Here is a 23,967-nt window from a genome sequence, read left to right as displayed (position 1 = left end):
TTCCATCAGTGTATAGCATCTGATATCTCTACTCTGATTCATGGCTTTCCACTGCTGCTTTTTAGCCTGAAGACTTTTTTTTTTTTTTTGGTGTGCGGCCGAGCCTGGAGACTTACTTGTGCCTGTGAAATTTGCTTGTCCGGCAGGAATTTGGGCAGAGATTATACTCAGATTTTTAGAATCACTTTCTCTTTAGTTTTCATTTCCTCTTTTGTTGTTTGGTAGAATTCCCTCCTAATTTTGAACTGTTCTGTTGTCCTTAGATTCTGTCCTTTTAAACTTCCAGCCATAAGACTTCAGCTTTCTGTCACTTGAGCTAACATCCTTTTTCTGTTCCAGGATCCTGTAGAAGGGTACCACATTACATTTAGTTGTCATGTCTACCTAAGTTCCTTTTGGCTGTGACAGTTTCTCAGACGTTCCTTGTTTTTGATGACCTTGACAGTTTTGAGTATTACTGGTTAGGTATTTCATAGGATGCCCTACATTTGAAAGTTTGCTGAGTTCCAAGCGTATCCTGGGTTATAGCAAAGAATGGGTTTAATGATCATGAGCAAAACGGAATAAGAACCACAGGCTTCTGCGGCTGCCCATGTCTGTGCAGTGAAAAGGCCTATCATTTTTTTGTAGATGAAGTAGTGAACCCTTCTGAATGAACCAAGTTAACCATAAGTTACTAAATATTTTTATTTCTTGGAATTATAGTTCAGTCAGCTCTGCAGTCAGGATAAGGCTAAATAATGTGATGCCCATTTGAGTAATGTACAATTAAAGTAAATTACATTAAGGTGTGTGATTCTATATCACATGTTCTTAACCTGATGAGTCTCTTCAGCCTTTGAAGTCTTCACTTTTTGACTATACATTTTTCTCAGGAGAGTCCCAAAAGGGTTCATACTTCTTAAAAGTTTAAGAGCAGTATTCTGTTTGAAAACAGTATAATTAATTAAAGAATAAATTCCATAGATTAAGTTTAGTAAATATTTATTTAATCATCTACTGTATACCATTTCACTGATGAAAGAAACCATAACGTTGGTGAATTTGCTTTTGAAGCATCTGTATGTAGAAATACAGTTTTTAGTTATAAGTCTTAATGTACAGTAACTTTTTGATATATCTCATTCAGTGTAAACCATTGAAGACAATTGAATTAAAAGTGCTTTCTGACATTTTAGAATACTTCCAGTTTTGTTGTTAAATCATTACCATGTATTACCAGATTGTTTATAAGCATTCCTGTTAAAGTCTAAGAGCTAAAGAGTTATACATATGAGTTATTCATATTGTCAAAAATCTAATTTTCCTTATGATTTTTAAAAGTTTGCTTATTTTTTTTTTTTTAAAGATGACTGGTAAGGGGATCTTAACCCTTGGCTTGGTGTTGTCAGCACCACGCTCAGGCACCGAGCCAACCGGCCATCCCTATATGGGATCCGAACCCGGGGCCTTGGTGTTATCAGCACCGCACTCTCCCGAGTGAGCCACGGGCCGGCCCGAAAGTTTGCTTATTTTTATACTGTATTGTCTTTATTGTTTAGTGAATACAGTTGTGGGACTAGATCTCTAACAGTGGAAAATGTACAGTTCTTTCACAAGTGAATTGGTAAAATAACTTTAAAGGTTTGATAGAAAACAAGACATACGTGAATTGCTTTGTTGGAAGTACCTGAAAAAAAGTAAAATTGATGTGTCATTTGCAAAATGAAGTATGTCCAGAGAAAAGCAACCCTTTCAAAAGGCTGGACGCAAGCTCTGATCCTCTGCACTATTCATCTACAGGGATGGCTAAACTAGTTGCAGGATAGCTCTCAGGGGTGTAAGGCCTCTATAGATCCAGAGAGCTGTTAAATAGCCTTCAGTTGCTAGCATGGAAGCTATAAGGAGGGTCTATGGTGCCTTTCAAAAGACAGGCGATGCCTAGAAACCTCGTGTATACAGACAGTCCCCTACTTATGATGGTTTGACTTAACGATTTTTGGCTTCATGATGGTGGGAAAGCAATGTGCAGTCAGACAAGTTCAGGAGAAATCGTACAAGTACCCATGTAACCATTCCGTTTTTCACTTTCAGTATTTAATAAATTCAAGAAATTACATGAAATATTCAACATTTTGTTATAAAATAGGCTTTGTGTTAGATGATTTTGCCCAACTGTAGGCTAATGTAAGTGGAGCACGTTGAAGGTAGGATAGGTTAAGCTGTGATTCTCAAATGCTAGGTTTATTAAGTGCATTTTTGACTTATGATATTTTCAACTTATATAGGGTTTACCTGGACTTAAATAGCACCAGCCTAAGTTTAGTAGCACCTATACTATCTTTGGCACGTGTGTAGCAGGCAACACCATGAATGACTTAACTCCACACCTCTGTGGTTCAGCGTTTGCTTTGGGTTGGTATGTTTTGGATAATAAGCAGTTTTCTCAGATTATATGTCCAGTTCATCCTGATGTAGTTAGAAGACCTGCTTTCTAATTTATTCAAAGCACCTGCAGAAATTCGCCTACAGTTGAAGTATAATTAATTTGCAGCTATTAAAGATTTGAAGCTTAAGTAAAAAGGATAGCTTTTTCCATGTAGCATTCTGACAAGTATATATGATTTAAGTTTTTCAGTTATTTAAAAGTGCAAGTTGTCTTTTAGCATTATTTTGAATTAGAAGTGCCAATTAAAGTAATAGTTGACAGTTTCAACCAGGGTACAAGATTCCTGAAATAGGTTTTGTCTCCTTGAGGGTCAGGTATGGTAGCTTATTCTGCATGATGGGTCAGCTTTCTTAATAATGTATAAAAACAGTTCTATCACATGAAATACTTTCCCTTAGGGAGTCTTTTTCTGTGTAAGACTGTTATATCAAATTATTTTAGTTAAGCTTAGTTTTGTATTGTTCAGAGAAAATGCAGTGTTTCTTTCTGAAGACGTATTTTACTGTCATTCTTGATTAATAACTTATCAGAGTATTAAATTCTAAGTTCAAAATTATTTTCCCTTATACCTTATTTTTGTTTTTGTCATTTTTCTTTATTTTCCTAACTTTTTATTTTGAGAATTTTCACAACTGCAGAAACCTTACACAATGAGTATTCATTTGTTCATCACATAGATTCAAGGTTTGCCAATTGTTAACATTTTGCCACATTTGCTTTTTCTTTTGGTTTCTATATATACCCACTTTTTGTTTCTGAGCCCTTTGATAGTCATAGACATCATGACACTTTATCCCTAAAGAGTTCAGAATGTATCACCTAAAAATAAGGATATTCTCCCTATATCCACGATATAGTCACTGCAATCAGCAAACTTAACATTAATACAATACTATTATGTGATATATATAGTCCATAGTCATATTTCCCCAGTTGTCCCAATAACATCCCAATAAAATGTCTTTATTTTTTTATTTTTTAGATGCAGGATTTAATCATTATGTTTAGTTGCCATCTATCTTCAGTCTCTTTTAGTCTAGAATGGCTTTTTTGTTGTTTTTTGTGATCTTGACATTTTTGAAGAGTTCAAGCCAGCTGTTTTGCAGGATGACTTTCAGTTTGGTTTATTCTTATTGTTTTTTCACTTGATAGCATGCTATTTAATAAATAAGATTACAATGGCATTATAAGGCCCAGTTACTGGTGAACAACTTCTGTCTGCTGGCCAACAATCCACATAAGCCCCTGGTTCACTGGTAGGAATACAATATAAATTATTAAAGCCAGTAATCCTGCATAATAACTGCTAGACTCATACACATATTGATTTGGGAAATCTAGACTCAGAATTTGAGTTAGATAAGAGTTTAGATAAGAGATTAATAGTCTACCCCTTACTGCTCAGAGAGGTAAAGTGACTTACTTAAGTCACCTTGCAGCTGTTATTGACCATCATGATTAGGGATATCAGTCAATCCATGGGCATTCAGCACCCATTATATATCAGGCATTGTGCTGTGCATTAGGATATACTAATATGGATAAGACTCCATACCTATCCTTAAGAGAGTTAACAGTCTGTGGCAGTGTATGCAGTAATTAAGACCTGGGCTCTCGAGTTGCCTAGAATGACTCTGCTCCATCTTTTATTTGCTGTATTGGACTGTAAAATGGACATAATAATAGTATCTAACTTGAAAGGTTGCTAGAAAGAATAAGTTAGAGTATGAATATAAACCATTATGTCTCCAGTAATATTCTTTTATTATTATTTTTATCTAGTGTCTGTATATAATAAATCCATTTGATAGATGATACTATTGTGAATAGTAGGATATCAGGCTACAGAGGAGGGAATTAACAGGGGAAGTTACAAGTTTAACAGTGAATATACTACCCCTTTAATGGTGTTTAAATACAGTAACTATGCTGCGTACAATAATGATAGGTCAAAGAGACTTAGAGTAATTCATTTCAGTTCTACAAACATCTGTTAAGCACCTATGTGCTATGCATGTACTAGATGATCCAGATCTTAGAATAATAAAACACAGTACCTGTCTCAGGGAGCATGAGCTTGAAAAGGGCAAATAAAATGAAATAAGTACTTTACGTAGCTAAATATAACTTTATAGAAGTTGTCCACTACAACAGGGTAAGAGAATAAATAAGTAGATTTTAAAAGACTCAGGCAAAAGCCTAGATGATGAAACAATGGTCTGTTACTAATGGAAAGGATAATTTGGGAATTACATTGGGGCATGGAGGTGAAAGATAAAGGAGACTATGCTGACTTCTGAGGTTGAAGTTAGAGATGACTACAGTGGGGGCCGGCCCGGTGGTGCACTGGAGAGTGCGCTGGAGACCGGTTCCTGCTCACTGGCTGAGCGCGGTGCGGGCGCAACACCAAGGGTTGCGATCCCGTTGCCGGTCCCCGGTATGGGCGCGACACCGAGGGTTGTGATCCCGTTACCAGTCAGTAAAAAAGACAAAAAGGAAAAAAAAAGAGAGAGAGATGACTACAGTGGGACTCTCTCTCATGCCTCTGTAAGAGAGAAATTATGCAGTTGAATGGACTTTTGGTAGAGTAACTATTATGATTTTAGGTGGCATATCTTGGCATCTGGGGTTAGGTATGTGTTATGTTCAGATTTGTCTCTTTCAGAATCCCTCTTGCAATTCTCAAGTATCCTCAGATGTCATCTGTTAATATGATCTCCTCTTTATGATCTGAACTCTTTACTCTTGACACTGTAAACTACTCACAGGTCAAATATTTGCCCCCACTTCTTGTTTATAACCTCTTCCTCTGGTCTTTCTGTCAAGGTCATGGACTTTATATTCTTTCTCAAACTGTCCTGAAATTTTGCTTATGGATAGGTATTCCATTAAAACCACCAGCTCTTATGTCAAAAGTCCTACTTAGAAGTTTTTAAAATTCCAAATCAGTAAATTTTTTTTTTAATGTGTGCATATTATTAAGATTTTATATTGCTTTTGAATTCATTTTAAATAGAAGAGATGAATATAGATATAATACAGCAGTCAAAATTACTAGTATTTTAGAACAAATATTCCTTCCCTCCTCTGCTTTTTTAAAAATAAATAATATATATTTTTTCTACCAATTCTGGGAAATATGAGAGAATGATTCAGGAGTGACACGTATATGCAGCTACCCATCTTTTTCCATTCTAGTTTTACATAAATAAACTATTTTCTTCTTAAAGTACAAGCATGCTATTAGAAAAGATTTAGGAAATTCAGAACAGCATAGTAAACAATGTTATATTACTGCAAATCACTGCAAATTGTTGTTTTTTAATAGTTGAAATTACCCTACATATACAATTTTATATTGTACTTTGCCTTTTTTTTTTTTTAATTTAACATTGCCATGAGTATTTTTACATGCCATTAAAATTATGCATAAACAATTTTGGGTTGCATATTATTCTGTGTGATTTATGTACTGTGGTTTGACTATAGATTGTGTAACAAAAGGTTGAATATTTAGCTTTTCATTTTTTTCTACTATAAATGATGCCATGAACATCTTTCTGATAGAACTTTTTCTGAATGTTTATTTCTATAGGTAAGAATGTTATTAAATTTTTTAAAATTATTAATGTACTTTATATTTTTATTCTTAGTGCTTTTATTTATTTAATTTTTATTTATTTATTTATTTGTCCTTTTTGTGACCGGCCGCACCGCGCTCAGCCAGTGAGCACATCGCGCCGGCCATCCCTATATAGGATCTGAACCCACGGCGGGAGCGCCGCTGCACTCCCAGCGCTGCACTCTCCCGAGTGTGCCACGGGCTTGGCCCATATTCTTAGTGCTTTTATATTGGCTTTTATGAATGCTTTGCCTAGTTAAGATATTAATCAGTTATTTCTCACATAATCGTTCTCAATTTGTTTTCCTTTTAAGTTCAGCTAATGTCATACATAGTTTTCTCAAACCAGTGTGCCTAAAACTGGATTAATCATTCCTCTTTCTTCTCTGTTCGGCTGACCAAGCCAGACACTGAAATTTTATCTTTTCATTTTTGACCTTCCTTTGCTCTCTGCTACATCTAATCAACTACTGAATCTTATTGATTCTACCTCCTAAGTGTTCTTTATATTCATTCACTTTGTTCCATCCCTACTACCCCTATCTTAAGTTACTGTTACCCCTCACCTGGGTTTCTGCATCAGCCTGCCTTCTGGTCTTCCTAACTCCCTTCCAGCCTATTTGCCAGTGAAAGGTATTGTTTTAGAAAGAGGCAATCCTGTGAAATATTACTGTCTGGCTTAAAACATTTCAGCGTTTCCCTGCTACCTTCAGGTTAAAAACCATTTTCCAGTCACCTATCCAACTCTGCTCAGTCACCTCTTATCCTCCACTTTTGCCACTTTCCTCCTTAGGTATCAGATAGTGAAATAATCCGGAATGTCTCCTGTCTTCTGGCCTTTGTATATATCCTGTTCTCTTTACCTCAGATACTCTTGGCCATCATTTCTCCTTCCTTACCCTATACATACACACCTGACAATCCTGACATCTTTCCCACTGGACTTTGAGGTCTTAGCTTAGATAATGCCTCCTACCTCCTGGGAAGCCTTCCCTGACATTCTCAACTGATTAAGTGCTCTGCACTTAAACAGAGAGCCACTTTTAACACATTATCTTCTACTCCTTTTGTTCTATGTGTATATTTACTCTCATTTTTATATAATTATCATCTTACTTTTTATGAGCATTTCCTAAACTCCTTTCCAAGGAACTCAAGTGTCCATGAGACATTATCTATTAAGTGAAAGAAGGATTCCATAGTCAAGTTTGGAAAGCAGTGCCCACTGTATCTTCTCATATAAATTAGCATGTTAAGGGCCTTGGGAAGTTCTAGCAGGCTTTCGGTTATGTGTTGGTTATAGGTGATGGTGAACAAAACAGGTCTGGAGCTTACCGAATCCTGTGGACATTATCTTCTTCATGGGTTCCTTTTCCTCTGCTTACTACTTAAATGTTGATGCCCCTTGGGGTTCTGTCTTAGCCCATCCTCTATTCACATTTTATAATCTCCTGACAGTCTCATCCACTCTGATGGAATGCTATAATTGTTTTAATCAGGGCTCAAAGACAGTAGAAATGATTCAAGTAAATGGGACAATCTCTTAGATAAGACCGGAAGTAAATTTGAGCCAGGGGAGAGGGAAAAGTGCTGGGAAGCCACCAGCTTCCACTACTAAACAGCCAACCGAAAAACTTGTAGATCATTCTTGATTCTTTATCCCACTGTTTATTAAGTTCTGCCCATTTCAAAACCTGAATACTTATATCCATTCCCTCCCCTTCAGCATCCATACTGTCCACTGTTTCATGCCCTCGTCATCTGTTGTTTGAGCTGATTCAAATAGCCTCCTTTTGCACTTTGCTCCTCAATTTCATCCTTTAGGGAAATCACCAGAACGATGTATTGAAAAATGCAGGTCTGATAAGACCATTCTCTTGCTTGAAATCCTTCAACAGTTTTTGGTCCCTGTACAGTGAAATAAGAAACTTCTTGATTTTTAGAGGCTACCTCTTCTGCCTCCCTCTCTTTACTCCATGAGGAGAACTTTATTTTCCAGTAGCCTTAAACTATTTACTTCATTCTGGTTTTCTCTAATGTGACTACACCATTTCTTTTTCTTATATTACTCTTTATTTGCTTTGTAACTTGTCCGTATTTCTTTTTATTGCATTTATACATAAGCAGATAATGATAATGAGGTTTCTTCTTCTCTAGACTGTAAACTCCTTGAGTGTCTTGTTTACGTAACCCTGGAACCTTTGGAACATAGTAGAGGCTCTGTAAATGCTTGTGGAGTAAATGAGGTCTTGTACAAATTCATTCCTAGCCATGGTCCTTCAGCTCCCTCCCTTGTCTCAAATTCCTCAACTGCAAGTTCTACCAAGGAGATTTTCGGGCACCTAAATTCTGTAGGTTGGGAGAGACATCTGTTATTTTAAGTGATGATGATGCATTATGACAGTATTAAAAATGATGCAGCATCATTTCCAGCATGTAGAGAAATCCAAACACAGTTAATATTTCCACGTAAGACTATTGAATATACTTTAAAGCTTAGGTACGACATTGTGGTGTGTATTTGTTTGCATGCACATCCTTGTTTTAAATGTTGTTTAAATTGATTGAAGAGGCCAAACAGCAGTAGCTTAGACTTTTATCTAGAAAATCTTGTGTTTTTGTTATTATGCAAACTTGTTAGTGGAGACTGAATTAATATTCTAGGTTATTTTTCCATCAGTTTTTTTTTTTTTAAAGGAAAGTCTTTTTATTTCGGAAGACATTGACTGGAGACAGAGGGTAAAGTCCCAACTGCCATCCTGATCGAATGAGGGCTGGGGTTTATATAGGTAAATATATCAGGGAGACAGAATGTAGAGTCTTCACGTGTGATGGACAGCTGCTTATGTTTTTCCATCAATTAAATATTGTCATTTAAACTATGAAATTCAACAACTGAAGTAATTCTTAAAACATCTCTAATATCAGTATATTCTTATTTTTGTATTTTCTTGTGTATATCAAATTCCAAATCACTTATGGACTAGTTTAGGGACTATTCTGCTTTTGAGCCATGTTGATATCTGTTATGATTTTTGCTGCTTGCTTCATTTATGTTTCATTTATTTATGCTCTTAAGCCTCAGAGAGGTTTGTGCAGGCTGCCACCTTGATCTGAGCTGTTCTTCCCACCCTGTGCCCCTACATGTTTGACTCCATTATGTCCTTTCAACCTTCTTCCTGGAAGTCTGATATTCCCATTCCTCACCCCACCCTGCACGTTGGACTCTGTGTGTTCCCATTGCACACTGTGCTAATAGTAATGAATTTATTTGTTTCCATGTCTGTCCCTTTCACCTTGAGGACAGGGACAGTGAGTGTCCAGATGTTTAACACAGTGCCCAATACATATATGTTCTTAATAAATATTTATTGAATATCGCCATCATTGTTAGTAATTCTGGAATGCCCCATTAACTTTGTGAACTCTTTTTAAAAATCTGTTTTTACAGCCTCAAGGAATAGGTTCTCCTAGTGTTTATCATGCGGTTATTGTCATCTTTTTGGAGTTTTTTGCTTGGGGATTATTGACGGCACCCACCTTGGTGGTAAGTAATCTTTTAACTTATTTATTACTGACTCAAACTCTTCCTCTTTGGTTTTGAAGGAAAAGACAGGCTTTTCCCTTCCACAGTTGATTCTCTCACCAATATTGTCAAACCCTTCAGTACTTTCCTGTATTTTACTGTCTAAGTTATATTTTCAAACCTGTACCTCTCCCTTACTTTTTTTAGGTTGTCGATTTTAGGTTGTGAATTTGACATGTCATTAGACATGTTCAAGCAGAGGCCAAATCACCACTCTGTTTGGATAGGGTGGAAGGGATTCTTATACTGACAGGTTTAGGAAAGATGATGTCTATAACCTACATTACTCAGCATAATTATTTTGAGATTCATTTATGCAGTCACATATTCTAAATACAAGTTCTTTGCATTTGGTTAAAAATCTAGAGTAATCATCTAGAAAGGTTATTCTTTTATAGGCCTAAGCTGATTTTATCCAAATTTTTCCAGATTTGGAACCTTAGAAAAGACCTCCCTACCAGACTAAATAACTCAGGTGATAGCTAGTTTTCTCCTCTTGGTATAGATAAGAGGAATGGTATGAGAGAAGGGATATCGATGGTAGAAGTCTAAAATATATTGAAAGGAGTAATTAGGGTAAATGTACAGCTTACCAAATCCTAGAAGAATATACTTCCTTATATTTTCATGAGCCCGTTCATTGTTAATATAAAAAAGGCTTTTACAAAAAGGTTATTTACAGAAAAATTGGATGATCGTATAAGTAGATTGTACTAGTCATATTAAGAACATTTACAATTTCATATTTCTTGGCATATTTATTTACAGCTACATAATCATTACTTTATATAGACATAAAATATTAATTTTTAGCCATTATTTTGAATATACAGGACATATTCATGAGTACTGCTGTAACAAGATTCAGAAGAAGAGAAAATCTTCAAATAAATGCAATTCTTTTTCTACTAAACCATGCATTGCCAGTTAGAGTAGTTCCCTGAGTAACTGACATATAACTGTAAGTGCCGATTTGAGTATGTTTTGATTGAGGTCCTTTCCTTTGTAAGAAGTACAACTCATTTACCTATAATGGATCATCAGTTCTACATAAATGGATTTTCAAAACAAATGAAATGCGGGTTTTTAAAATACCAAATTTTTTTTAGTTTATGAATTTATGATGGAAATTTTTTAAAAATTAATTTAACATTTTCTGCCTTCCTAATCCAAGTACAGTGATTTAGAACTTGCTCAGGTAATGCAAGTTCATTATGACATTCATAACTTCATTATATTGTAATAATTAGTTGTCAAGGACTTCTGAGGTACTGTAATAACTTTGTGGTCTCACAACTTTATATTAGCTTTACTAATGTTACAGTGTGCTTGTGTGTAATCTACTACTAGTTTAACTGGTGGATCATCACTCCTGTGACTTAAAGGACTTGAGCTTTGTAATAGTAAACAGTCTGTATGTATTTATAGTATGATGTGCCCAAATACAGTCCTGAGCACTTTTAATACATTATCATTTTTAATCCTCACCACCAACTTATGAGTAAGATACTAGCCTAAATAACAGATGAGGAAAATGAGGCTTAGAAAAGTTAAGTAACTTGATTGCTACTGTGATTGTAAAGTGCAGAACTGGTATTTGAGCCTACTTGCTTGACTTCAGTGCTCAGTTTTTTGAGGCATGCTGGCAGTAAGTGGTTATACCCATGTTTTATTTTTATTGAATTAATTAACTTATTTATTTTTGGCAGCTGGCCAGTGTGGGGATCTTAAACCCTTGACTTTGTTGCTAAAACACGGAGCTCTAACCAACTGAGCTTATCCAGCCAGCCTCATACCCATGTTTTAGATAGTTGAGGTATGGGGCAACCTGACCACTAGCTAAGTAGGGGGATTAAAGTGCAGGTAAACTACTAGCAAGCTGTCAAAAAGCTTTTTGTGATATTTCCATAATTTGTCATCAGGCTTTGAAGTGTGTCTAGCTATTTTTAAAATTTGCTTCTGGTTTGTATCTTTTAGGTATGTGAACTTTTTATGTAACTTTGGTACAGTTTTTTTTTTTCTAGTTGGACAAAGGAAAACTGTCCTCCTTAAGAACAAGGAAGGAATCTAGTTATTTAGGTGTAAAGACTTATTTATTAATTTTTCATAGATATGGGAAAACTAACCTCGTGCTTAGTTTAGTATCTTATTATTTTTACCAATTATATTTTAAAAATCAATCAGAAAAATGTTTAAATATTAATTAATATTAAACTCAGAGCTTTCTTTTTCTATGTATACATGTTTTTAAATGCATTTTTTATGTTCTACGTTTCTCTCTTAATTTGTTTGATGGAGATAACCTTGGGGGTGGGGGAAGAGATCTAGGCAAAACAAAGATTAGGTTGTAGAGATTAGATTGCATCTAAATGCTGAGATTTGTTATGCTTCAAGTACTTTGGAGTTTGGACATTGGAATAGCAAGAATCTTTCAAGCATCACTAAGAAGAATTGTGCATGTGGGCACATATGTAAATCTGTATATATACGTGCCTCTTTCTATATGTTATATATATTGCTTTTTTAAAAATAATTAGAGACAAATGTATGCCTGTTGTAAAATATTCAGCAATATAGAAATATATTTGTAGGAACTGAAAGTTATCCCCAAATCCTCCCCACCCCTTCAGGCAATTATCAACAGTTTGCTGAAAGCTTTGGGCTTCAGGGTAGCCATTGACTTGTTGGCCATTAGGACAGATTAACCAACTAGAGATGAACATTTCATCAGCTACAATGTGCTGTCAATTCAGTGGTTTTTAACTGGAGCTGAATAGTAGTGAAATCTGGGGAGTTTTTTCTAAATACTTGAGCCTTACGACCTGTGTTAAGAACCTATATAATTATTCAGTGTGGAAAGATTTTGCTCATTTTGAGGCTGTTTGCTTACAAATTTTGTTTTTTGTTGTTGACTTTGTTGTTGACAGATACTCCTTCACCAACACCCCCCCTCCAAGTGTTAGGATGTGTGGAGAGGTGGGTTTCTGAGGTAAAAGAAGGCACCAAGTGGTTGCCATTTGCTGTCTTTCTAAAATGTGTTAACCTTTAAACATTTCATTTCTATTTTATGTGTTTTGAAATTGATTATAAATGGTGCCTACTAGAGAGTCACAGCTCTTATTATTCATTTAAAAAAGGAAAATGGGGATGAAGATATTCAGTTTATTTGTATTTTAAGTTAATATCTCTCTTCCAATACATAGCTCTCAAAAATTATAATATAGTTTGTTTCAGCATTTCAAAGTTCAAAGATAGTCTTTAATTTTTTTAATAGATAACCAATTTTAGACATATGAGTATTGATTATAATAAATGGTTTTGAATTTATGATAACCTTAATTTCTTAATAACTAATTTGTCATTGTAAGGTTTAATTAAAAATTTTTTTTACATTATGTGGTTAGAATTATCTTTGAGTTTTAAGCTCTCAGAGAAAGCTGTGTTCTATGTGGAGAACCTGTCCATGGGAAGATGGTGAGTCTTCACCAACAAGGAGCTTTAAGTTATCTACAAAGAAGAATTTTATACTTACAAATTGTATTAGCCAGTGTTTTCCAGAGAGACAAAATCAATAGGATATGTTATAAATGTATTGGAGGGGATTTTTTAGGGGAATTAGCTCATATAATTGTGAAGAAAAGTCCCACCATAAGCTATTATCAAGCTGGATGCCAATTGCATGGCTCAGTCTAAGTCCAAAGGCCTCAAGCCAGGGAAGCCAGTGATGTCCTTGGTGTAAGTCCTAGAACCCAAAGCTGAAGAGTCTTGAGCTCTGATGTCCTCGGACAGGAGAGAAGAGTGTATCCCAGCTCCAGTGGATAGAGAGAGAGCTTCACCTTTTTTCTTTGTCTTTTGTTCTCTCCAGCCCCCAGTGGATTGTATGGTTCCCACCCACATTGGGGGGGGGGGGCTTTCCCACCCAGTCCACTTAGGCTGTCATACTAATCTCTGCTGGAAACACCCTCATGGACATACCTTAAAAGATAGCTTTACCAGGTTTCTTGGCATTCTTTAATCAAGTTGACACCTAGAATTAACCTTCACAAGTCCACCCCACTCCTGGTAACAATATTCTGTATTAGTCCATTTTCTGTTGCTTATAACAAAGTATGCGGAACTGGATGATTTATAATGAAAACAAAACTTATTGCTTATAATTCTGAGTCTGGGAAGTCCAAACTCCACCTGGTGGTGGTGAAAGTGACTCAGGGGTCTGACTTTGCAAGATGGTGGAAGCAGAGAGAGCAGAAAGAGACTCAGCTCTCCTTTTAAAGACCTCAGAACCATGCCCCTGAACACCATTTTTTTTTTAATCCATTCACTACAACACAGTCCTACAATCTAATTACCTCATCAAGGCTTTACCTTTCAGTTACCATAATGGGATTTCCCACCCTCTTAACACTCACAATGGGGCCAAGTTTCTAATATATAAAACTTGGGGGACAAAATTCAAGCTTCAGTGAGTTTTGGGGGAGCATAATTCAATCCACTACACAAATATTCTTGAGGACTGAAGTCCAACACTTTTGAGAAGTTATGAATCTATGGCTAGTTCGTAGTGGGTGTTCAGTCAATGATCATTGATTGACTAAATAACATATTAGCTACACAAAGAGAATTAATGACAGTGGGTATAAGGATCTACAATGCTAAGGAATATCTTCTCTCTTTTGATAGACCTATGATTATGGAAATACTTGGCCAGTATTTGATAATGGTTCAAGATGCTAGATGCACGGTCTGTGTTACGGAACACTCAAATTCACCAGCATCTCTTCTACCTAAGTGATTTCACATCCTTTGCTACTGAGATAGTCCCAAAGCATATAATATTTTAAGGACTATTTACTTTACTCTCAAAATTTTTAATGTTCTTAAAAATATTAAGAATGGTAGAATTTCTTGGAAAATGTTACATTTTTTCCTATTCAACTCCAAAGTCCAGTACTAAAGGATCCTCATAGATCAAAAATCTTTACAATATTTGAATTGCTTGTATATTTGTCTCTTAAAATTTTGTTAGAAAATCAAACATGGAATATTTGTTTAGATTAATTTAACTCTCTTCCTTTGGGGGTTATTGAAGGTTTTTTTTTTTAACATTAGCTACATTAATTTGATCACATAATTGTTCTATTAAGTCTTTTTGAAAGCAGAATTTATCAGTTAACTATTTAATGAACACAGTTACTACATGAAGGCACTATATGAGGTACTAATAGAAATAAAGATATTAAATCACCCTTTTTATTTTTGTCTATTTTGGCGGCTGGCTGGAGATACATTAAATACAAGGTATAGTAGATATGGTGCCTGTCCTTAAGAGGTTTGGAATATATAAAATTATCTCCTTAAGAGGTTATGGCAAAACAGACTGCACGTATGACAGTGCCGTAGCCTAGGAGCAATGGGCAATGCCATATAGCCTCGGTATATAGTAGGCTATGCCATCTCAGTTTGTGTAAGTCAGTCTATGATGTTCGCACAACAACGAAATCACCTAGTGATGCATTTCTCAGAACATATACCTGTTAAGTGGCATATGACTGTATTAAATACATGAAAAGCTGAAAAATGCAACAGATAAGTAACTCAGTAATGCAATCTAAGAGATACCACAAAGCTCTGTGTCACTGCCAAATGAGTGCTATCATCACCTATCATATGGCTCTAAAGGAGAGATCAATTGCTTTGGAGAGGATAGTTTGGTAGCACAGGAGCAATTTGGAAGGTTTGGGGATTGGCTAGATAGAGAAGACATGAGGAACAAATATTCAAAATGGACAGTATGTCATGTATAACAGCATGAATATTAGAAAGTACAGGAATATTTCCAAAACAATGAACAGACCAGATTGATTAGAATGGAAGATAGCCTGGCAAAGTGAATCATTAGTGATAAGATCTAGCATATTATAAAGCTTCTTATAGACATTCATTATGCTGTTCATTCTTTGTACCTAGAAGGATTTGGCTTACAATAGGCCCTTAGTAACTTTTGGAAGAAAAGTAGATTTGAGGTGATTGTGAAAGGTTTTAAATACCAGTTTAAGTAGTTTAAATCTTTTCCTTTAGTACAAGGTCTGGCAAACTATGGCCAGAGGACCAAATTCCTTTTATTTATTTTTTTGGTGGCTGGCAGTACGGGGATCCAAACCATTGACCTTGGTATTATCAGATTGTTTTTACAGACTGTTTTTGTGAATAAAGTTTTATTGGAACACAGCCACATTTATTCATTTACATAGGTCTGTGACTGTTTTTGTTCTACAAGGGCAGAGTTGAGTACTTGCAATAGGGACTGTAAGGCCTGCAAAGCTGAAAAAAGCTGAAAATATTTACTCTGTGGTCCTTTAAAGAAAAAGTTTGCAGACCCCTCTTTTAGATCTGTGGGGTCTTTATTATAAATAATAATGTTTCTCAACCTCAATACCATTGATATTTTGAGCCTGATACTTATTTTTGATTGGGCACTGACCTGTGCATTGTACGATGTTTAGTAGCATTCTTGACCTCTACTTATTAGATGTTAATATGTAGCATCTTCCCTCCTCAACTTCCCCAAATTGTGATAATCAAAAATGTCTCCAGACATTGCTGAATGTCCCTTGGGAGGCAAAATCTCCCTTGGTTGAGAACCACTGATTCAGACCAATTATATGAATATCATAAACATGTGATTTTCTCTTATGTTAATGATTTTCTTTGACTGCTAACATTTCATTTCTAATTTTATTTTTACATACAATGAATAAATTTTTGTTAAATTTCTAGTTATTGGCAGAAGAGTATCTGAAGAAAAGGGAGCAATTCTAATCCTTATAAAGGCTCTTCTTGGAAGATGTCAGAAAGTACACTCAGTGTGGTGCTTCTTCCTAAAGAGAAGACTTCCCCACATTTCTTCTTATTCCCCACATTTCTTCTTATTCCCCACATTGCCATTGTCAATTGTTTTTACTGAGAGATAGCATTGTATAATGGAAGAAGCATTGGCTTCTAAGTCAAGCAAGAACCCAGTTGCCTCATCTGTAAAGTGATAATATTATCTAATTTATAATGTTAGGATTTAAAAAAAGAGCATTAAGTCCATGACACATAGGCTACAAAAATGGTAGCCACTGTTTTTATTTTTCCACTTGCCTTTCCTTCCAGCTGCTTTTTCAACCAATGGGTTCCCAATGGTTCACTTGCCCAAAGGACAATTTGATACCATGTGGTTTGAGAATAGGCCTTAGGAAGGACCGAATAACTTGTTATACATTTTCATAGTTTGGGACTTTTTTTCTTTCTTTATGGAATCTTTGTAGATCCACTTCATTGTAATTAAAAATCCCCTGTTAAGGGCCGGCCCGGTGGCGCACTGGATAAGTGCGCCGCTTGGGAAGCGTGGCGGCGCTCCCACCCGAGGGTTCGGATCCCACATACAGACCGGTTCCCGCTCACTGGCTGAGCGAGGCGCGGGAGCAGCGCCGAGGGTTGTGATCCCATTGCCGGTCCCCGGTCCGGTGTGGGGGCGACATTGAGGGTTGCGATCCGTTGCCGGACACGGAAAAAGACAAAAAGACAAAAAAAAAAAAAAAAAAAAAAATCCCCTGTTAATTTTCCTAGTTTCCTATCCTTGGTAGTATATCCCCATCTGAAAGAGAGTTATAAGTCAGTTATATGTGGCAAGCAGCATAGCAGAGTGGTTAAAAGCATAGACTTACAAGCCTGACCTCCTGGGTTCAGTTTCAGCTTTACTACTTACTGACTCTATCTTGGACAAGACATTTAACTTCCATTGGGTATTAGTTTTCTAACAGGATTGTTATAAGGAATTAAATGAGATAATATATGCAGTGTGCCCAATTTAGTGCCCTATAACATAGTAAATGTCATGTAAATGTTTGATATTATTAGTATTTACTAGTATGCATGGATTGTGTCATACAAATCTGAAAATTTATGTGAAATAAAATTAAATTGTATTGGGAAGAGATGTTTGAAAATGTAGAAGTAGAAATTTTACTAAGACTAAATGTGATTTTTATTTTGGTTTTTATTCTTTAGGTATTACATGAAACCTTCCCTAAACATACATTTTTGATGAATGGCCTAATTCAAGGAGTAAAGGTAGGATCAATCACACATACATATTTCCACACACACAGACACATATGTACACATACATATGTATATATAATTCTGCTGGTATATTAATTAATCTGTGTTAATTTTTATTAGAGTATATTTTGGAGGATTACCTAATACTTTTTAGACTAACTGGGTTTTAAATATGATTTGACTCAAACATGATCAACTGTATATGATAATAAATGACATCATACCAGATTCTTCCTGTGTACTATGCTGGCATTTTTATTCCAGAGATCTCAATGCTTTTTGTAAACTAACAATAGAAATATAGATTGGAGAGAAAAAAATATACAAAAAACCCATAAATATAAAACTATATCAGTGTGATAAAGTCTTGGTTATTGTAGAAATTTTTACTCTTGATTCGATTTGACCAAGTTTTATAAACAAATAATTAGCCTATGCATATAAAAATAGGTAATTAGCTTATAATATTTCTAGAATTGCTAATGTGGAGCTATTGTGATTGAGAATTCATTAGAGCATTTAATATTTAATATCAGAGCCCTATAGATGATTCTAGACTATATGGGGAAAATTTTTAATTATGTAGAAATAAGTTATTATTTATCTAAAGTTTAGTGATGTATTTATTTTAGAAACAAATTTGTGTAAAATTCTTCTGTAGTAGTAAAATGATTTATTTTTGGCTCATGGATATATGTATATGTATATAAATTCTTTTTGCTTAAATTTTTTTAGGGTTTGTTGTCATTCCTCAGTGCCCCACTTATTGGTGCTCTTTCTGATGTTTGGGGCCGAAAATCCTTCTTGCTGCTAACAGTGTTTTTCACATGTGCCCCAATTCCTTTAATGAAGATCAGCCCGTGGTATGTGCATATTCTGATTATAGCAACTGAGTATCACTTTTTCTTGTCACTTTCTTAATATTCCTTTATTTCTTCACTTTTCTTGCCATCTTACCTTTGTAGGTTTTAATTTTATTTACTACACCATTTGTTCTTTGACACAGATAAGGAAGCCCCTAAAAATATAATAGCTATGGGCCGGCCCGGTGGCGCACTTGGTAGAATGCGGCGCTTGGGAGTGCGGCGGCGCTCCCGCCGAGGGTTCAGATCCCATATACAGACCGGTCCGCTCACTGGTTGAGCATGGTGCAGGCGTGACACCGAGGGTTGCGATCCCGTTGCCGGTCGCAGTGTGGGCGCGACACTGAGGGTTGCAATCCCGTTACCGGTCACGAAAAAAGACAAAAAGGAAAAAAAAAAAAAATATATATATATATATATATATATATAATAGCTAAGTAATAGTTCATAAAAGTTTTGGAACTAGAGGCTACTATTGGAAGAATCTATACTACTGGTTAACCTGCTTTTAGATTTCACAGCCCAAATTTCAAAACAATATTTTGGGACTGGGTAGGGTTGCTAACTTTTTATTTTCTTAAATACAATGTTAAAAACATACACAAAAAGTTTATTATTATCTGTTTTAATAAAGCTTAAGTTTTGCTATATGTCAGTAAAGCCCAAAATAATAGTTAAAATCAAGGAAGTTTTCAGCGATGACCACCAAGGTGCCACTGGAAACACATTGGGCACCAGAGCCGGGGCAGTGGGGGGCCAAGGGCTTCAGCCACACACCTCTGACATCTGCATCCAGACCAGCAACCACTGAGCCCCCACTGGAAGCCCCCTGGTCTCCCCTGCCTGAATGAGAGGGGTGTCATGGACCTTGACCACACACCCCCCTTCCTCCTCCTCCCACCCTATTTCCCTCCCCCTTTGTGCCTCCCCTTCCCCCACAACTGCTCCGCAACATCTTAGAATGTAAAAAAAAATAGTAATATTAATGAATAATTTTTTTTTTAAAAATTGAGGAAGTTTTTTGTTTTGTTTGGCAGCTGGCTGGTTCAGGCATCTGAACCCTGACTTGGTGTTATAAGACTGTGCTCTAATCAACTGAGCTAACCAGCCAGCCCTGAGGAAGTTTATTTCTCTCTCCAGGTAAAAGAAGTCTGTAGTTGAATGGCCTGGAGCTGGTCTGGCAGTCCAGTGAACCAGACTTTTTCTGTCTTGTTGCTGTGCCATCCTCAGCTGTCACCTCACTGTTTAAGATGGCTGTTCAAGCCCAGCCATCAAGTCAGTCACACTTCAGGCAGCAAGATGGAAGGAATGACTAAGTAGAACACACCGCCTTTTAAGAACATTACAGAATTCCCATCCAACTTCTGCTTGCATCTCTTTGGTCAGATTTCAGGTTTATGCTTCTAGTTAAAACAGAGTGGGCATATGGCCACCCTGATTAAAATCAGGATTTTTTCGCTGAGGAGGAAGAAAGAGAGAGCTCACAGAGAATGATTGTCCCAAAGTGATAGAGCCCAGGTTAATTGTAGGTTTATTCTCTGACTAATGTTCTTTCTGTTCCACTGAGTATTCATGATAGTTAATTCTACATCGTGGTTGTGCTTTATTTCCATGTTGTACCTAGAAAAGCCAAGGATATATATGGAGCAGAATCTTCCTCTTACGGGTTAGATAAAATTCTAAAGACCAAGCCCTTGATGAATGCTAATCATGCAAGTGAAATCTCACCAAAGGAATCTAGGGAATGCTCAAGTTTTCTGTGGAAAGCAGTGCGTTAGAAAGACTTTAGAAGTGAGGAAGTCCTGGTGGAATGATATTTTGAAAGTTCATTGTGATTACACATGTTTTAAAAACTAAACATTGACATTACAGTAGAAACTTTTATTCCCAGTTAAATATTTTGGAATCATCTGTAGCAAAATGCTTTTTAAAATATCTTTCGTTCATTCTTTACAGTAACTGTGTATTCTTTTTTTTTTTTTGTCTTTTGTCTTTTTCCGTGTCCGGCAACGGATCGCAACCCTCAGTGTTGCCCCCGTACTGGACCGGGGACCGGCAACGGGATTGCAACCCTTGGTGTTGCTCCCGTGCCTCACTCAGCCAGTGAGCGGGAACCGGTCTGTATGCGGGATCCGAACCCTCGGGTGGGAGCGCCGCCGCGCTTCCCAAGCGGCGCACTTATCCAGTGCGCCACCGGACCGGCCCGTAACTGTGTATTCTTAATTTTGTGAACACTAACCACTGCCATACAGGTTTCTTCTTCATGAAGACTGAGTTTTTTGTTTTGCCAACATTTGAAGAGTTAAAGATAGCTTATGGAAAACATCTACTTTCCATATGTAGGCCCAAAATAAATGTGGAGTACTCTGTTCTTCAGTTTTGTTTACTGAAATTTTTAGTGTGTATAGTAAGGGATGAAGTGTAATAGACTTTAGTTTATTGCCGTACTAGTAGAAACAACAACAAAGCCACTTAACAATTCAACAGTTGTGTAAAAGATTTACCTGAATACATTGTCTAATTTTAAGTATTCCTATACAGTAGCTAAATTGGCATTGAAGGGCCACGTCTTACTGTATGTTTTCATAATATCTGTGGCTTATGATTTACATAAGAGTTAATCCGTGAACTGTCCTAGTAAACTGTTGGCTGAAGTGAACTATTCTTACTCTAATTAAGTTATAGAAATGAAGGTAGGTTAAAGCAATGGTAATTGTTTAGCGATATCTTATCGATTGTCTTTCATTCCTAGGTGGTACTTTGCTGTTATCTCTGTTTCTGGGGTATTTGCAGTGACTTTCTCTGTGGTATTTGCATATGTAGCAGATATAACTCAAGAGCATGAAAGAAGTATGGCTTATGGACTGGTATGTGTGTTTATTCTATACCTTTTGTATCTGCTGAAAATATCCTGCTTTTAAAGTATCTCTTATTAGAAGGAGTGCAAAACTTTGCATTATAAGGGGGCTTTTTTGTTTTCTGGGGGGGTTTTTTGTTTTTTGCATAAAACACATTTCATAAGATCATCCATTAGACCACATTAAACATTTTTTTTCAGTATGAAAACATGTAGGTTTTGATATTTTCCACTCAAAAAGTATTTGTAAGTCACATGTCAGAATTGAAATTATTTAAATTATTTAAAATATTCAGTAGGATATTTTACCTTATAGAAGTTCTTTTTAACAGAATCCAAAAATAGGGAATTTTTAAATATGTCATGAGTTGAAAAGAAATTACTACTCTTATTTAATGTCTAATCTAAAGTACAACAGGCTAACATCTAGCTTGGGGATCTGCAAACATCTTCTGTGGCTTTGTGGACCATGTAGTTTTTATAACAGTTTCTATCTCATTCTTTTGTTTTTGCGTATGTATGTGTGTTTACAACTCTTCAAAAATGTAAGAACTGTTTCTTAGCTAGATTTGGCCCACAGGCAGTAGTTTGTTGATCCCTGTACACTGTTTTTATGAACTGCATAGTGGCAGCACAGTCTATTGTCTATCAAATCTAGGAATGAAGTGGCTACCCTAGGCACAGTAATATACAGATCATTAGTAGAGAGCCAGAAGTAGGACAGTGATGAGTTTCAGCAAATGTGGGACAGACACCTTTTGATAAATAAGGACCAAGTATTGTGTCAGGCTGAATCTTAGTTTTACAAGACACTGTGATCTCTGGTTCAAAGGACACTATAACAGAATCATGGAAATAGGAGATTTAAAGGGGAAAATACCTGTAAGGAGAAACTTGCAAAAAAAAACTAATGATTTCAGTTGTACACTTAGACCATTAAATGGTATGAGGCTGATGATAGCCAGGATTTTTTTAAACAGCTTTTTTGAAGTATAATTTACATACCATGACATTTATCCATTTTATGTATATAGTGTAGTTCAGTGAGTTTTAGTAAGTTTTTACAGCTGTGGAATCATCACTATAATCCAGTTTGGGGATTTTTTTTGACAGAAGTTATTTTTCCATAGCCAAAGCTTTGAAATGAACAGTTTCTACCTGAGGCTTTGTGTATTAAAGGCATATTCTGGCAAATGACCACTTAGACCTTTTAGAAATAATATAGATGCAGATAAAAGGGGGGGAAGTGATCTTTGTGGTTCTCTTTCTGTCTGACCAGAAAGAAATGACCACCAGGTGAGAATTGAGAAGTGATATGAAACACCTGTACTCTGATTGGACCTTTGCTCATTGCTTTGCAAACATGAGCTCTGTAAATACCCTCAGAAATGTCACACAGTGAGAACCATTGCCCCTTAACCCACACAAGTGCCAGAGCTCTGCTCAGACCTGAGTCCTTTTGAGACCACAGCGAGGGCTGCCGTAACAAAATACCACCACAATCCAGTTTTAGAACATTTCCATCAGCCTAAGAGTTCCCTCAGGCCCGTTTGAAATCCATCGCACTTCATCCTTGATCCCAAGCAACCAGCAATATACTTTCTGTCTCTGTAGTTTTGCTTTTTCTAGAAGTTTCATATACATGAAATAATACAAAATATAGTCTTTTGTATCCAGCTTCTTTTACCTAGAATAATCATGTGAATTTCATCCATGTTGATACATGCTATCAATAGTTTGTTCCTTTTTATTGCTGTATAGTATTCCATTGTGTGGGATATTCTACATTTTGTTTATCTATTCACCAGTTGATGGACATCTGGATTGATAGCCAGACATTTTAAAGTTTTAGAATTTTATCTGCTTGTTCAAATAATTGACCTTTGAAAATTGAGTTGCTTTTCTTGAATAGTTATTAATAAACAGTTGCAAATAAGCATTTCTGTGAAGCTTAAGTCCTCCATCCAAAAGTCAAAAATGGCATAGAAACAGAATAAAGCACAGAGTAGGGAGCAGAATCTCATGCACTTCCAACAATAATTTCTAATTATCTTCCGAAGAGTTTGTTTCTATCAGGTGTTATACTCTGTCACATCTACTGCTAATTTGCAGAGGCCATTTGTCTGATAGGCCAGACATGTCTGGGGTTAACAGGTTTTCTCCACTTGTGCCTCTCTGTTTTAATCTTCATCTTCACCAGGCTTGCATGGACTTCCTCAGAGTTTTAGAGATGTTCTCAGTACCTGATATCAGTGATCTCATTCTTCCTAACACTGACACGTAAAAAGATTACCAAGTTCAGTTTTGTACCAGGGCTTAATTAACACTGTACTGATGAGAAGAGTCACCTCAAAGTCTTTAAATTTTATTTCAGCCAGCCCTAAATATGTATCAAGATAAATGTTCATTTAATTTGAATTTTAATATTGGAAAAATCACAATGAAATTAGAATTTCTTAGAGCAGTGGTTTTTTTTTTTTTTTTTTTTTTTTTTTTTCTTTTTCC

General features: G+C 36.1%; 1 protein-coding gene across 1 annotated transcript in view; it reads left to right on the top strand.

Moving 5' to 3' along the window:
- Positions 1-23,967, top strand: part of HIAT1 (hippocampus abundant transcript 1) — a 43,639-nt gene that overhangs the window by 3,055 nt on the left and 16,617 nt on the right. The window contains exons 2-5 of the mRNA XM_008579571.1: positions 9,502-9,597; positions 17,689-17,751; positions 18,478-18,605; positions 21,358-21,472. Of these exons, the coding sequence (XP_008577793.1) occupies positions 9,502-9,597; positions 17,689-17,751; positions 18,478-18,605; positions 21,358-21,472 (402 nt within the window). The remainder of the gene's footprint in view (positions 1-9,501; positions 9,598-17,688; positions 17,752-18,477; positions 18,606-21,357; positions 21,473-23,967) is intronic.

This window comes from Galeopterus variegatus, unplaced genomic scaffold (genome assembly GCF_000696425.1).
Source record: "Galeopterus variegatus unplaced genomic scaffold, G_variegatus-3.0.2 Scaffold1913, whole genome shotgun sequence".
Lineage (NCBI taxonomy): Eukaryota > Metazoa > Chordata > Mammalia > Dermoptera > Cynocephalidae > Galeopterus > Galeopterus variegatus.
The sequence above is the reverse complement of the archived record's forward strand: the minus strand, read 5'-3'. Positions and strand labels throughout refer to the sequence as shown.